Below are 16,050 nucleotides of genomic sequence, written 5' to 3'. Positions count from 1 at the left end.
ACTGGACCCCTGTGGTCGAACCTGGAGTCCAGATGCTGTGATGACTCTGAGGGAGCGGCAAAGACCAGATGGCCCAGGCTGAGCCAGGTACACACACACGCACACACTCAGGTGCACAAGGCCTTCATTTTGAGGCTACAGAAGTCAGAGGAAACCAGAGGGCAACCAGGAGAGGCCAAAGGAGAGTCGAGGCCTATAAGGAGGAGAGGCCACACTTCCCAGGAGGCCAGGGAGTTCTCTTCTCTGGTGAGTCTGTCTCAAACCCTAGATTCCTCTCCCTGGACCCAGGAACTGACTGTCCAGTGGCCTAACTGAGTTGGCTCCAGAATTATGCCTTCCCAGGGGTTCAGCTACCACTGGACCCCACTGCTCTCAGTAATACGCGGGGAATAAGTACATAGTCTGGGCTTCAGATTTGTTTGGAGACAAAATTTATTAGAAGAGGAGTACAAAAAACCACGAAGGCAATTGGCATGAACATCTCCAGAACACTTAAGAAACCCTCTGCTGTTTATCTACCTCCTTTCCTGTCATGAAAGTGTCATAAAGTGAAAGTGTCATAAAGGTCTATTTAATCAACTAATTCTGTGCTTATCACACTCTTTCTTTCAAATATTTATTTACATATTTATTTATTCAGCTGTGCTGTATCTTAGTTGCAGCGTGTGGGAGCCAGTTCCCCAATCAGGTATTGAACATGGGTCTCTGCATTGGAGTCTTGGCCACTGGACCAGCTGGGAAGTCTCTCCTCATACTCTTGGGGACAGTAACGGGTCATAGACCTCCTCTGAGGCCCCCTTAGAGCTGAGGCATGGGGTGGCTGCAGTAATCCTCCTGTGGCTAAGATGTGGTTTGTTGGTCATGACTCACTCACACTCCCTGCAAATATAGGGCTTCTCCCCTGTGTGTGTCCTCTGGTGTCTGATGAGGAGGGACTTCCAATGGAAGCTTTGCCCACACTCCCCACAAACATAGGGCTTCTCCCCTGTGTGTGTCCTCTGGTGTGAGATGAAATGGGCCTTCTGACTGAAGCTTCGCCCACACTCCCCGCAAACATAGGGCTTCTCCCCTGTGTGTGTCCTCTGGTGTCTGATGAGATTGGACTTCCGACTGAAGCTTCGCCCACACTCCCCGCAAACATAGGGCTTCTCCCCTGTGTGTGTCCTCTCGTGTGTGATGAGACTTGACCTATCCTTGGAGACTTGCCCACACTCTCCGTACTTGACTTTCATAATCCCTGAGACCCCTGCCCCCATGAATGATTTGCCTGTGTCCTCTGGATTCAGTTTCTGGCTTGTGCTGGGCTCTTCTGTCATTCTCTCATGCACCCCAGAACCCCCTACTTGTCCTCTGGGTGAGTAGGAAGAGGCCCTTGAAATCCTCTTCAGCCTTATGCTTTTCAGCAAAGGTTGGGGCCTTTCTTTGGCCTTGCGACCCTCAGGTTTGTCACTCTGGCTGTGTGTATCAGAATATCGCTGCTGCTGATTTTGATTGCCTGGGCAGGGATCCTCTGCTTGGAGGTGGTCTCTTTTAGATGGTCTCAGGAGTGTCTGAGAGGGGTGATTGTGTTGGATGTGCTGGCTGAGGCATTTCTGACTGGAGAAGGCCAGAGAGCAGGAGGCATGTGGGTGGATCTTGGGCTTCGGTTCTGCTGAAAGAGGAAGCTTTTGGTCAGGTAGCTGGCTTGCCATGGTAAGGCCTGCCCACTAATCATCTTAGTGTTGACAGCGCACGATTTGTCTCCCATCAAGTGTGTCTTTACAGTCCACTTTTCCATTCCATTCTTATTCTCTACATCTAGAGAAATCCAGGAAGCTTGTGTCAAGGGCCTTTTCTATATATCACCCAGACTAGGGACCTTCCAGCAGCATCAGAAGCAGCGTCTCTCCTGATAGAGGTGGATCTGCAGGGACCTTTCCCTGCGTGTAAGTATCTGAAAAGTCATGTTACAGTGGCCACAGATACTTTACCCTACTGAGAGATAAGACTGATGACTTAAGTGGAATCTCCTGAGCAGCTCCCTGTGAGGGGAAAGGGTCTGTTAAGTTTGGGGTGCCTGGCCTGGAGCTCTCTGCATATGGGAGGCAGCACAGGGGGTGGTTAGAGCAGGTGTGAGTAAATCTCCAGTCTCCTTTCTTCTGAGTTGTAAGATGGAGAACAGAAGGCAAGAAAGGCTGGTGGGGTCTGGAGAGTTAGTCCCTGTTTTATCAGAAAGTGTGAGATCTCCTACCTGTCCATCTATATACTTTGTTAAAACTTGTTTACGTGTATTTTTACATGTATTTTTCAAACTTTTACTTTTGTAATTTTATGTTTTAAGGTTACATTATGTATTTATTGGCCACGCTGCATGGTTTGTGGGATCTTAGTTCCCCAACCAGGAATGGAACCCCCACCTCCTGCAGTGGCAGCGTGGAGTCTGAACCACTTAACCGCCAGGAAGTCCCTTCTCTATCCTTTGTTTCCTCTCCCTTTAACTACTGGTTCAGGAGACTGAGGCTCCACACTGACCACAGATGCCCAGTTCATTGTAAGCTTCCTGAACTTCCCGTTAGTAGGTTTAACTTCCCAACCTTCTTACTTAGGAAATAGTTCACTGACACATCTACTCAGAAAATATATGTTAAGGCTTTGACATGACACGTAAGGCATTGAGCAGAGGTCTGGGCATAAACACTAACAAAGCATGGTCCCTATCATCACAGCTGGATTTCCTGAACTACTTTTAGTTCAAAAAAGTGTCAGCACTTTTGCATTTAATGTAATGCTTTCAAACACTGTATGAGTTATGTACCCTTATCTTCACTTTACAGATGAGCAATCAGGACCTCAGAAAACGTATAAGATTTTCCCAAGGCCCCATTGCTAACTTCATGTCTCAGATCAGTCCAGCTTAAACCCAAGCCTACCCAAAGTCCACGCCACACACCCAGGCCATACTTATTAGGTTTTCTACAGGGATTAGAGAACTAATTAGAGGAACTCCCCAAATTTTCTCTTACCGACTTTTTGTCTGGGGTGCTGTCCAGCGGTCCTTGCTTTTCTGGGAGGGGGCACTGGTTTCTGAGCCTGCTTGGAGCCACTTGTCTTCAGCAATTTTGCTGCTCCCGGCAATTCCTTCAAACTAGATTTCTTACTTAATGGTGCCTTGGACATTCCCTTCCACGTGAGTAAAAGACAACATGCATTTCTTTAGTTCTTTAGGACTTTATGAAGTGTTTTCACATGCATGACTTTAGTTAATACTTTGACAATTCTTGGAAATACCTGGTGGAGGGGGGCTTCTGAACACAGGAGTGTAAAATAAGGACCTAAGTGGGTAGTGAAACAAAACTAGAATTCATATCTTAAGGTTCTTTCCCTTCAACTTTCTGCATAAAAGTGAGAGCAAGGCAGGGAGAATAGCTGGAGGTCAGGGAAAGAAGAGGGTAAGTGCTCATAGAGAAATCCGAGGGGTTTTCTATTAATTAGTGGACCTTTAATGGATGAGGAAGTATGGAAAATTACAGAGGGGACAAAACACATCTGGAAAATAAGGTGACAAAGGAGTGAGATTGAGAAGAGAAAAGATGATCGGCAGAAACACATTTAGACAATAAAGAAAACGAGCTGAAAGTTGCAGGTTGCCATGTCCTAGAGACAACGTTTGGAATTAAAGTATCTGGCCTTATCAATTCTGCTTGAACAAGGCTGTATGACTAGCTGGTTCAATTGGTATACATGCTAATTCTTAATGTTACAGTGGACATGAAATTTAATAACATTTCAACAAATCATTGTGTGAGCTATTTAGTACAGTATGAATGTGAGTGTACATCCGTGCCATCAATTTATCCCTTCAACTGACTCTATATTTGAAGTCTAGCTCACAGATACTATGTTTAGCATTCTTTGACCTTCTCACTCCTAGGTGAATGTTTAAATGTGGAGTCACTCATTCACAAAACATTCAGGGGGCCCTCGGGGGCTTTGAGCTGGGCCTGGTCTTCTGAGAATTAACGGGTATGGGCCAGGCTCTCACAGCTCACAACACTGGGCAGGCTAAACAAATGATCCCAAACAGGAGAGTTGCCTAATGAGAGCTCAGGGGCAGGACTTGTGACTTCCTCCTGCAAGAACGAGCATTTGAAGTGATGCCCAGATGATGAGTTTCTACTCAAAAGTGGGTAACCTATGTGAAAGTCCTTCAGTTATTTTCTTATTTGTTGCTTTTCAGTCATAAACCTGAAGCTTGTCAGGGTTGCGAGTTGCTTCCTCTTATTGGAGTGGGAGGCTCTGAGGTAGGGATCCTGTCACCTTCATCATCCTGGACTGTCCACTCTACACATTGCCCAGCATGTCCTTAAGCTTCTTCATCCTGGACCGTCCACTCTACAAGCTGCCCAGCATGTCCTTAAGCTTCCCTTAGTCAGATGTCTTAGCATATCCCTCCCTAGCACAGCACAAAAGAACTGAGGTTGAAAACATCTCTCAGATGAATGATATAGAGATGTATGAATAAACTTCATAAAACTATGTAAGTTGTAATCATTTTGTAAGGAGTTTAGAAAAAGTGCTTTGGATTAGATTGCACTACCAGTGATACTGTGATCTCAGGCATATAATAAATCGTTTTTTTACCTCAGTTTTGTGATCGATAATGGTGATAGCTATATACCTACTTATAGGTACTGTAGGATTGTTTCAAGGTTTAAGTAAGTTTATTCACATAAAATGCTTAAAGTCTTAAATATTGTGAAAATAATGAAACAATAGGACAGCCTACTATTGTTGCTGTTCTTACTAACTGTAAAGATGGTGATGATATCAGACATGGTGCTAAAGACTCAGGACAGGAAGGCAGCAGGCTCTAGGAGCTCTGTGTTTTCTCCTATCCTCACCTGTGACTGGATCCATGAGGAGGATATTTTGGCAACAGGATTTGGGAAATACTCACCTTCTGGTGTTTACTGTGCCCCACTCTGAAGGCCATCCTAGAAGGTTTACCTAAAAAATGATGAGAATCAGTGTTTTGGTTGGTAAATGTTTCCAAACTCTGGGCATTCTAATTGAGGACACATAATTCTGAGCCAGAGAGTGACAAGGACAAGGATTACCAAAGGAGGAATGGAAAATGATTTCTGTATCATCAACTCCTATGCTTCCACTGGGAGCATTACATAATTTTCTTAAAATTAAAAAAATATATGAAACTTAATCTGTGCCTCATCTGATGTCCATAAAGTATCTAATAAACTTACTAGCCTTTCATGACAAAAATACTCAACAAAGTAGACGTAGAAGGAAGTGACTGGAATATAATAAAGGTCATATATGAAAAGTCTACCTCTAACATCATAGTCATCAGTGAAAAACTGAAAACTTCTCTAAGATCCAGAAAAAAAGGCAAGGGTGCCCATTCTCAGCATTTCTATTCACCATAATGTTAGAAGTTCTAGCCAGGGCATTAGGTTAGAAAAGGAAACAAAAGGCTTCCATTTGGAAAGAAAGAAGTAAAATTATGTCTGTTCACAGAGGACATGATTTTATGTATAGAAAAATCTTTAAAATTCCACACACAAAAAAAACCTGCACAGAAAGTTGCACGATACAAAATCAACATTCAAATATCTTTCCATGCATGAACAATGACCATTCCAAAAAGGAAAATAAGAAAACAATCCTATTTATTTTTTATTTTTTTAAAACTATATTCAAGATCTAAGTTTAAATTTTTAAAAATATTTATTTTTATTTATTTATTTGTGCCAGGTCTTCGTGCAGCATGTGGGATCTAGTTCCCTGACCAGGGACTGAACCCAAGTTCTCTGCATTGGGAGTGTGGAGTCTTAGCCTCTGGACCACCAGAGAAGTCCCAATAATCTTATTTATAATAGCATCAAAAAGAATGAAATAATTGGGAGTAAACTTAAGGAGATGAAAGACTTATACATTGAAAACTACAAAAGTATTGCTGAAAGGAATCTGACACAAGTAAATAGAAAGGCATCTCATGTTTATGGATTTGGAGACTTAATATTATTAAGCTGTTCATACTACCCAAAGCAATTTAAAGATTCAATGCAATTCCTATTAAAATCCCAATGGAATTTTTTTCTGATATAGAAAATCCATCCTACAGTTAATACCGAATCTCAGAGGACCCCAAATAGGCAAAACAATCTTAGAAAGAACAGCAAAGCTGGAGGCCTCTGATTTCAGAACATATTACAAAAGTACAGGAACCAAAAGAGTGTAGTTTTGGCATAAAGGGTGTGCTTAGTCACTCAGTCACGTTGACTCTTTGTGACCTTTTGGACTGTAGTCCACCAGGCTCCTCTGTCCAGGGGATTTCTCAGACAAGACTACTGGACGGGGTTGCCATTTCCGTCTCCAGGGGCTCTTCTTAACCCATGGATTGAACCTGCATCTCCTGTGTCTCCTGCATTGAAGGCAGATTCTTCACCTGCTGAGCCACTGAGGAAGCCCTTTGGCATAAAGACAGACATGTCAATCAATGGAACAGAATAGACAGCCAGAAATAAACAGAAATCAAGCCAGGCTTCAACAATAAGTGAACCATGAACTTGCAGATGTTCAAGCTGGTTTTAGAAAAGGCAGAGGAACCAGAGATCAAATTGCCAACATCGGCTGGATCATCGAAAAAGCGAGAGAGTTCCAGAAAAAACTTCTATTTCTGCTTTATTGACTATGCCAAAGCTTTTGACTGTGTGGATCACAATAAACTGTGGAAAATTCTGAAAGAGATGGGAATACCAGATATCTGACCTGCCTCTTGAGAAACCTATATGCAGGTCAGGAAGCAACAGTTAGAACTGGACATGGAACAACAGACTGGTTCCAAATAGGAAAAGGAGTATGTCAAGGCTCTATATTGTCACCCTGCTTATTTAACTTATATGCAGAGTACATCATGAGAAACGCTGGGCTGGAAGAAACACAAGCTGGAATCAAGATTACTGGGAGAAATATCAATAACCTCAGATATGCAGATGACACCACCCTTATGGCAGAAACCGAAGAAGAACTAAAGAGCCTCTTGATGAAAGTGAAAGAGGAGAGTGAAAAAGTTGGCTTAAAGCTCAACGTTCAGAAAACTAAGATCATGGCATCTGGTCCCATCACTTCATGGGAAATAGATGGGGAAACAGTAGAAACAGTGTCAGACTTGATATTTTTGGGCTCCAAAATCACTGCTGATGGTGATTGCAGCCATGAAATTAAAAGACGCTTACTCCTTGGAAGGAAGGTTATGATCAACCTAGATAGCATATTTAAAAGCAGAGACATTACTTTGCCAACAAAGGTCCGTCTAGTCAAGGCTATGGTTTTTCCAGTGGTCATGTATGGATGTGAGAGTTGGACTATAAAGAAAGCTGAGCACCGCAGAATTGATGCTTTTGAACTGTGGTGTTGGAGAAGATTCTTGAGAGTCCCTTGGACTGCAAGGAGATCCAACCAGTCCATCCTAAAGGAGATCAGTCCCGGGTGTTCATTGGAAGGACTGATGTTGAAGCTGAAACTCCAATACTTTGGCTACCTCATGCAAAGAGTTGACTCATTGGAAAAGACCCTAATGCTGGGAAGGATTGAGGGCAGGAGGAGAAGGGGACGACAGAGGATGAGATGGTTGGATGGCATCACCGACTCGAAGGACATGGGTTTGGGTAAACTCCGGGAGTTGGTGATGGACAGGGAGGCCTGGCGTGCTGCGATTCATGGGGTCGCAAAGAGTTGGACACGACTGAGAGACTGAACTGACTGACACTCTTGGATACATGGTCTAACGATCTTCATCAAGGGTGTCAAGACAATGGGGAAAGTTTAATCCCTATAACGAATGGTGCTGGGGAAACAAAATATCCATACGCAAAATAACGAAGATCTTACATCATGAAGAAAAATCAACTCAGAATGGATTAAAGACCTAAATGCAAGACTTGATAAGACTCTTAGAGGAAAACAAGGGTGAAGCTTCATGACACTGAATCAGCAATGATTTCTTAGATATGGTACCAAGTGCACAAGCATTAGTAACAAAGTAAAAATAGACAAATGAGATTACATTAATCTTAAAACCTCTGTGCAGCAAAGGACACAGTGAACAGAGTGAAAAGGCCACCTACAGGATGGTAGAAAATATTTGTAAAATATGTATCTGATAAGGGGTTAATAAGCATACACCAATATGAAGCCTTCCTATAAGTCAGGAAGAGAACCTGATTGACCACGATGGAACCCTGATATCAAACTTCCATGCTCCAGCATTGTAAGAAAACAAATTTCTGTTGTTTAAGGCATGCAGTTTGTTTTGTTATGGCAGTCTGAGCTGACTAATACAGTGGGAGACGGAATTAAATAGACATTTCTCCAAAGAAGATACACAAATGGCCAACAAACATATGAAAAGATGCTCAATATTACTAATCAATAGGGAAATACAAATTGAAACCTTCTGTGATGGGCAATATGAATAAGAAGACAATAGCAAGTTTGGTAAGGATATGGAGAAATTAGAACCCTTATACACTATTGTTGGAAATGTAAAATGTTGCAACCTTCATAGAAAACAGTATGGGGTTTCCTCAGAAAATTAGAACTGCTGTATGATCTAGCACTCGAACTCAAGAGTATATTTCCATAAAAAATTGAAAGCAAGATCTTCAATAAATAGTGTGCACATCTATGGTCATTGCAGCATTATTCCCAGTTGGTGAGATGTGGAAGCAATCTAAATGTTCACTGGTGGATAAACAAAGATTATATATAAGATATATCTTATATCTGTTATATACACATGCACACAATGGAATGTTTTTAAGCCTTAAAAAAGAATTCTGTCATATGCTACATCAGGGATGGGTCTTGATGATATGCTAAGTAAAATGAATCAATCCAAAAACGACAAAAATTGCCTGATTCCACTTCTATGAGGTATCTAAATTAATCAAATCCATGCAAACAGAAAATATAATCATGGTTGCCAAGGGCTATGAGGAGGAAGGATTGGAGAATTGTTCCTCAGTGGGTTAGGGCTTCAGTCACATAAGATGGAAAAGTTCTACAGATTTGTTGTACAGCAATGTGTATATATATCCCCGGTGGCTCAGCGGTAAAGAATCTGCCTGCAATGCAGGAGATGCAACAGACGCTGTTCGATCCCTGGGTTGGGAAGATCACCCGGAGTAGGAAATGGCAACCCATTCCAGTATTCTTGCCTGGAGAGTCCCATGGACAGAGGAGCCTAGCGGGCTACAGTCCATGGGTATGCAAAGAGTTGGACACGACGGAGTGATTAACACTATGGCCACTAACACTAATGTGTACATAATTAGCAAGAGTGTACCATACACTCAGAAATTGTTAAGAAGGTAAATAAAGATGTGCAGAGGTATGGTGAACCGTGGCATATGTATTCCCTATGAAGAATCTCTCTTCATGTCAAAACCTTTGCAGACAACCAAATGTTTGTTTTTCATATCCCTTTCACTAGTTTTAATAATCTAAGGGAACAGAGGGACTTCCCGGGTGGCACAGTGGATGAGAATCTGCCTGCCGACGCAGAGGGCACAGTGTCACAAACTACTGAGCCTGCATGTGCTCTGCAACGAGAAGCCACTCACCGCAACCAGAGAAAGCCTGTGCACAGCCACAAAGATCCAGTGCAGCCAAAACTAAATAAATAATTTTTAAAAATCTGGGAGAACAGAAATTCATAGACGGAGAATTATAGAAATATCTAAATTGTTTTCTCCAGTCTAGCAAGATTAACTCTTCTAAACTGAGCAGCAGAAGAAGAAGTGAGCTGCTCACTTCTATTGTATAAAGAGTGCACTTCATTTTATTTACGTGATGCTGTCTCTGGTCAGTGAAATGTGGGAAAGATCAGGGAGAATAAATAGTTCTCTCAAACCCTCTCCCAGAATTAAAACAAAGAATTAGTTTCACCTTAGGGTAAGAAGATCATGTGTTGTGTTATATACATACATAAATAATGTATCTTGACATAATATGTTAATCATTTCCTCTTCTAAGAGATTTAATTCAATAACCAATTATGAGGTTAATATTAAATCTCTTTGGTGAATTTATTTCTAAGGTTTCTTTAACTGCCATTCATTAAGAATGTTTAGCAAAAATAATTCTTTTTAAAAAGGATGATAAAAAAAAATTAAAAAAAAAAGGATGATAAATTTTAAACAAAAACTTTTGAGAATTATACTGGAAAACCTATACATTCATCTTCATTCAGGCTTATGTCAATATTCAGCCACAACCACTACGGAATGCTGAAAATTATGTTTTCTGTGCTAGCGGCTGAGATGTAGTTTTCAGGAAGACACCGCTAAATCCTCCTGGCCCCTCACCTTGCTTCCTTGGTGTCCATTCTTCATCAGAATCCTCAGTGTCATCTACCTGGGGCAGTGTCATGACCTTCCTGCGGTGATGCATGAAAGCTGGTCGAGTGGCTCTGAAACCTGGAAAGAAGCAAAATATTTGTTCTAAGAAGGAGGAACAAAGCACAGAAGCAATGGAAAGTGTCACAAAGTCAGGGAAATCAGTAGGATGAGCTGGGAGAATCTAGAACAAGGCAAGAGGTGAGCTCTGCGCTGCAGGGTCAACCTCCCTTTGGTACAGAACAATAAAAATTTCCTCCAGGTTAGTCTCCACACAAAAGGCAACTGTGAGCAAATGAAGCCACCTAAGAGAGGGCCAAGTGAACACTGAGGGTGAAGACCTGTTTCATGTTTCCCAGGCTTACAGGCACCCAGCACTTCCTGTTACCTATAGCAATCAGTGCTTCGTAGTTCCTTTTCACATTCATATATCGGATTTTTTCCCATTCTCCCATCTCTTCCCATTCTTCCTTGGAGAAGTATACAGAGATGTCTTTGAAAGCATCTTTGGCCTAAGGAAAATAATAGATTTCATCAGTAATTTACAAATATAAGTCAGAACTTAGAGCTGGGCCTTTTCCTCCACCTTTTGTGCAGGGAGTAGCCTGAAGCTACTGGATGGTCTCTGTGAGGCAGGGATGAAGACTTTCCTTCCCGACTGTGTCCTGCTTAACTGAACAAACACTGAGCGTTTTCCTAACTCTCCCTGGACACAGAGCAGTTGACGATGCTAGTGTCCTGTTTTGTCCCACTGCACCCCACTATCTCAGACAGGACCAGGCATTCCCATCCTGTGTACGGTCATAGAGAATTTCACTCAGCTGCCCGGGCAAGCGGTCTGTGGTCCCTCAGGGACCAACACCGTGTCCTTCCTATAGAGCTGGCTTAGAGCCCAGCTTTGCCGCCTCTGCCTCTCACCGTGGGCTTCCACTCTGTTCTCCCGGCATCTCCCTCAGGGCTCTCCTCTGGAGACCTGTTCGGCCTCATGGCCATTGGAGTGCTCAAGGCCAAGGTGCCTGTGGAAGAAGAAGGTGCTGAGATAGCCCAGACCACTGTCCAGAGCCTGGTCTGTCTTCCTTGGGTGGAGTGTCCAGGGCAGGAAGGTGAGGGGAGAGTCGGGGTGAGGGTATTGGTGGGATGGACGGACCCTGACCAGCTGTGACAGACAAGCCTGATGTGAACTAGATTTGGTTTCTATGGTTCCCCTGCAGTTCAGCCCCTCCGAGGAAAGGCACTGGGAGGGACGTGTCTATGGGTGACGGAGGGAGTCCTGAGGAGACCTGGAAGCCCCTAACTGCTGGACTGGGGTCAGGCTGAAATCAGGGCTCTGTTTCAGTGCAGGAGAGGGAATATTTCTCCAAGAAGGGTTTTGAGGACCTCCGCCTGGGGACTCAGAAAAATCTGGGCATAACGTGGGTTCTACGTCTAAGGGACAGGTCACTTGGCTTGAGGAGAGCTGGGTCACACGGGCTGAAGGAACTGGGCTCTTCAGACAGAGGGGACTGGGGATCTTTTGGCTGATGTAGAATGCGCAAGGTGAGAGAACTTGGGATCTTTGAGGCTGAGGAAATCGGGGGTTTCTTATTAAGGCGCTTTAGGTCTCCAACAGGCATGACAGTTGGGGTCTTGAGAAGGAAGAGTTTTAAGAGCTCCCAGGCTGAGGTATTCAGGGTCTCCGAGGTTAAGGAAATTTGGTTTCTCTGCGGTGCTATTTTTAGGGTGCCTCAGGCTGAGGGGAACTGGGGTTACTCTAGGTATTTGAGGGTCGCAGCACTAGGGGATTCGGTGTTTCTGCGGGTGAAGGGACTTGCAGTCCCTGAAGCTGACGAGACGCAAGCTTCCTTCAGGTTAGGACTCAAATTCCTCAAAGCTGACGGGATTTGGGGCCTCCCACCCTGGAATTTGAAGCCGTCAGGCTAAGGGTTTATGAGGTTTGTTCAGGGTGTGTTCCCGATAGTCTACCAGCTGTCCTGAGGCGCTGCCCAACCCGGCCTGGGGCGCGCTAGTAGCTCGGCGACGTCCAGTCCTCCCGCGCTGAGGCGAAGTGAAGGGCGAGCAGCCGGCCTGTACCCTGTCAGGCACGAGCGACCAATCGGCGTTGCGACCGAGGCAGTCTGGCCAATAGGCGCCGGAAGGGTGCGGAGAGCGATGGAGGCCCCACCCAACCGCTCGGGGATTGGCTACTCTCGGGGCATGTCTGTCAAGAAGCCTCCAGCGCGCAGGCGCATCTTGGCCGTTTTCTTTGCTTGTTTTCAGGCAAGGCCTCTTACGCCTGGATCCTCAAGTGGGCGGGTTGTCCTCAGGCTCTATGTTTCTTTCCAGTGCCCTCAACTGGAATCTCGGCTCCCCCAGACTGTAGTCATGCTCCCGGACTTTCTTTTAGGCCCACTTGTGCCCTACCTTGTCAAATCCAGTTTTGGCAAGAACTCTATATGATGAGTACTGCATTATTCAGGGGAAAAGGGTGCAATTAACTAAATTCTGATGAGACACAGGATAAACAACATATGGTCAAAGATTTAAACGCAAGGCATGGAATAAGTATGTTAGAAAAAACTTGGAGGATTTTAAACCTCAAAGTAGAAGTGGCACTGATGAGTCATCTGTATATTTAATGTAGGTATTAAAAGCCTTCAGAAATGAGGTATAAATAAAACCTCAAAGCTTTGCAAGTGTTTTCTGTAAAACGGGGCATCGAACTGGAGGACAAAGGATCCACAGAGCTGAGTTTGCTTGACACCTACTGGCTTCACAAGATAAAATAGGGACGCTGTTTCTGGCCCTTAGCTAGCTTTGCTCACAGAAAAACAACGTGATTTCCATGTATTGGAAGCAAGACAGCTGACTGTAGAATTAGTATCAAGTGGTGGTTTGGAGTCTGGACAGAGAAATCTTACCAGGAAAGTGAGTTTACCTCTTGGTGGGTGTTGAGCCAGAAGATACAACCCAGCCAAAGCTCATGGGAAGGAAAAGTGTATTACTTGCAGAACTATGGAGAACACCATGGATCTTTCCAGAGCAGTGTCTCTCTAAACTGAAAACTTGGGGAAGCTTTAATCTATGGGTACAGGCATGTTCAGGCTTTCATGGTGGCTCAGACGGTAAACAATCTGCCCATAGCAGAAGACCTGGGTTCAATCCCTAAGTGGGGAAGATCGCCAGAGGAGGGCGTGGCAGTCCACTCCAGTATTCTTGCCTGGAGAATCCCACGGACAGAGGAGCCTGGTGGTCCATGGGGTTGCAAAGAGTCAGACACGAGTAAGTGACTAACATGTTAACTTGACAGGCGTGTTCACTAAGGGTCTTGGGCTGTGGCAGACTCCAGGCTTCAGTTGATTGAAGTCTTGACAGTTAGAACTAGTCACCATCAGCATCCCTTACATTCCAGCTGGTCTGGTATAGATATAGACATCTATTCTTGATATAGATAGCTATTCTTCTTCATATTCTTTCCACTTATCAGTTCAGTTCAGTCGCTCAGTTGTGTCTGACTCTTTGTGATCCCATGGACTGCAATACCCCAGGCTTCCCTGTTCATCACTAACTCCCAGAGCTTACTCATGTCCATTGAATCGGTGATGCCATCCAACCATCTCATCCTCTGTCATCCTCTTCTCCTCCCACCTTCAATCTTTCCCAACATCAAGGGTCTTTTCAAATAAGTCAGTTCTTCACATCAGGTGGTCAAAGTATTGGAGCTTTAGCTTCAGCATCAGTCCTTCCAATGAATATTCAGGACTGATTTCTTCTAGGATTGACTGGTTGAATCTCTTTGCGGTCCAAGGGACTCTCAAGAGTCTTCTCCAACACCACAGTTCAAAAGCATTAATTCTTTGGCACTCAGCTTTCTTTATGGCCCAACTCTCACACCCATACATGACTACTGGAAAAACCATAGCTTTGACTAGATGGACCTTCATTGGCAAAGTAATGTCCCTGCTTTTTAATATGCTGCCTAGGTTGGTCATAGCTTTTCTTTCAAGGAGCAAGAGTCTTTGAATTTCATGGCTTCAGTCACCATGTGCAGTGATTTTGGAGCCCAAGAAAATAAAGTCTGTTACTGTTTCAATTGTTTCTATCTATTTGCCATGAAGTGATGGAATTGAATGCCATGATCTTCGTTTTCTGAATGTTGAGCTTTAAGTCAGCTTTTTAACTTTCCTCTTTCACTTTCATCAAGAGGCTCTTTAGTTCTGCTTCACTTTCTTCCATAAGGGTGGTGTCATCTGCAAATCTGAGATTATTGATATTTCTCCCGGCAATCTTGATTCCAGTTTGTGCTTCATTCAGCCTGGCATTTCGCATGATGTACTCTGCACATAAGTTATGTAAACACGGTGATGATATATAGCCTTGACGTACTCCTTTCTCAATTTAGAACCAGTCAGTTGTTCCATGTCTGGTTATAACTGTTGCTTCTTGACCTTCATACAGATTTCTCAGGAGGCAGGTAAGGTGGTCTGGTATTCCCATCTTTTGGGAATTTTCCAACAGTTTGTTGTGATCCACACAGTCAAAGGCTTTGGCATGGTCAATAAAGCTGAAGTTGGTGTTTTTCTCGACTCTCTTACTTTTTCTATGATCCAGTGGATGTTGGCAATTTGATCTCTGGTTCCTCTGCCTTTTCTAAATCCAGCTTGAACATCTGGAAGTTCTTGGTTCACGTATGTTGAAACCTCACTTGGAGAATTTTGAGCATTACTTTGTTAGCATGTGAGATGAGCGCAATTGTGCAATAGTTTGAACATTCTTTGGCAGTGCCTTTCTTTGGGATTGGAATGAAAACTGACCTTTTCCAGTCCTTGTGGCCACTGCTGAGTTTTCCAAATTTGCTAGCATATTGAGTGCAGCATTGTAAGAGCATCATCCTTTAGGACTTGAAATAGCTCAGTTGGAATTCCATCACCTCCACTTGCTTTGTTCGTAGTGATGGTTCCTAAGGCCCATTTGACATCACATTCCAGGATGTCTGGCTCTAGGTGAGTGATAACACCATCGTGGTTATCTGGGTCATTAAGATCTCTTTTGTACAGTTCTGTGTATTCTTGCCACCTCTTCTTAATATCTATTGCTTCAGAAGTGGTCCATACCTTTTCTGTCCTTTACTGTGCCCATGTTTGCATGAAATGTTCCCTTGGTATCTCTAATTTTCTTAAAGAGATCTCTATTCGTTCCCATTCTATTGTTTCTTTTTTTTTTTTTTTTTTGCATTGTTCACTTAAGAGGTTTTTCTTATATCTCTTTGCTATTCTTTGGAATCTTGCTTTCAGATGGGTATATCTTTTTCCTTTTCTCCTTTGCCTTTAGCTTCCTTCTTTTCTCAGCTATTTGTAAGGCCTCCTCAGACAACCTTTTTGCCTTTCTGCATTTCATTTTGGTGGATGGTTTTGATCATGACCTCCTGTACAGTGTTAGGAACCTCTGTCCATAGTTTTTCAGAGACTTTGTTTATCAGATCTAATCCCTTGAATCTATTTGTCACTTCCACTGTATAATCATAAGGAATTTGATTTAGGTCATACCTGAATGGCCTAGGGGGTTTCCCTACTTTCTGCAATTGAAGTCTGAACTTTGCAATAAGGATGTCATGATATGAGCCACAGTCAGCTCCTGGTCTTGTTTCTGCTGACTGTATAGAGCTTCTCTATCTTTG

General features: G+C 43.5%; 1 protein-coding gene across 2 annotated transcripts; it reads right to left on the bottom strand.

Moving 5' to 3' along the window:
* Positions 1-414: 414 nt before the first annotated feature.
* On the bottom strand, positions 415-12,513 carry LOC145540866 (histone-lysine N-methyltransferase PRDM9-like). 2 transcript variants are annotated; one of them, XM_081576078.1, is made up of 7 exons: positions 12,360-12,513; positions 11,316-11,413; positions 10,786-10,909; positions 10,368-10,478; positions 4,937-4,986; positions 3,003-3,159; positions 415-1,651 (listed from the first exon to the last, which is right to left on the bottom strand). In XM_081576078.1, the coding sequence occupies exons 2-7, from the start codon at positions 11,388-11,390 to the stop codon at positions 867-869; spliced, it is 1,302 nt and encodes a 433-aa protein (XP_081432204.1). In that variant the 5' UTR covers positions 11,391-11,413; positions 12,360-12,513; the 3' UTR covers positions 415-866. The 2 variants fall into 2 exon arrangements, with proteins under 2 accessions (XP_081432204.1, XP_081432205.1); XM_081576079.1 differs by having other exon boundaries at positions 415-1,648.
* Positions 12,514-16,050: the final 3,537 nt, after the last annotated feature.

Source organism: Giraffa tippelskirchi, chromosome 3 (assembly GCF_054371585.1).
Source record: "Giraffa tippelskirchi isolate mGirTip1 chromosome 3, T2T-mGirTip1v1.2.pri, whole genome shotgun sequence".
Classification (NCBI taxonomy): domain Eukaryota; kingdom Metazoa; phylum Chordata; class Mammalia; order Artiodactyla; family Giraffidae; genus Giraffa; species Giraffa tippelskirchi.
Note: the sequence above shows the minus strand (reverse complement) of the source record. Positions and strands in the feature narration are given on the sequence as shown.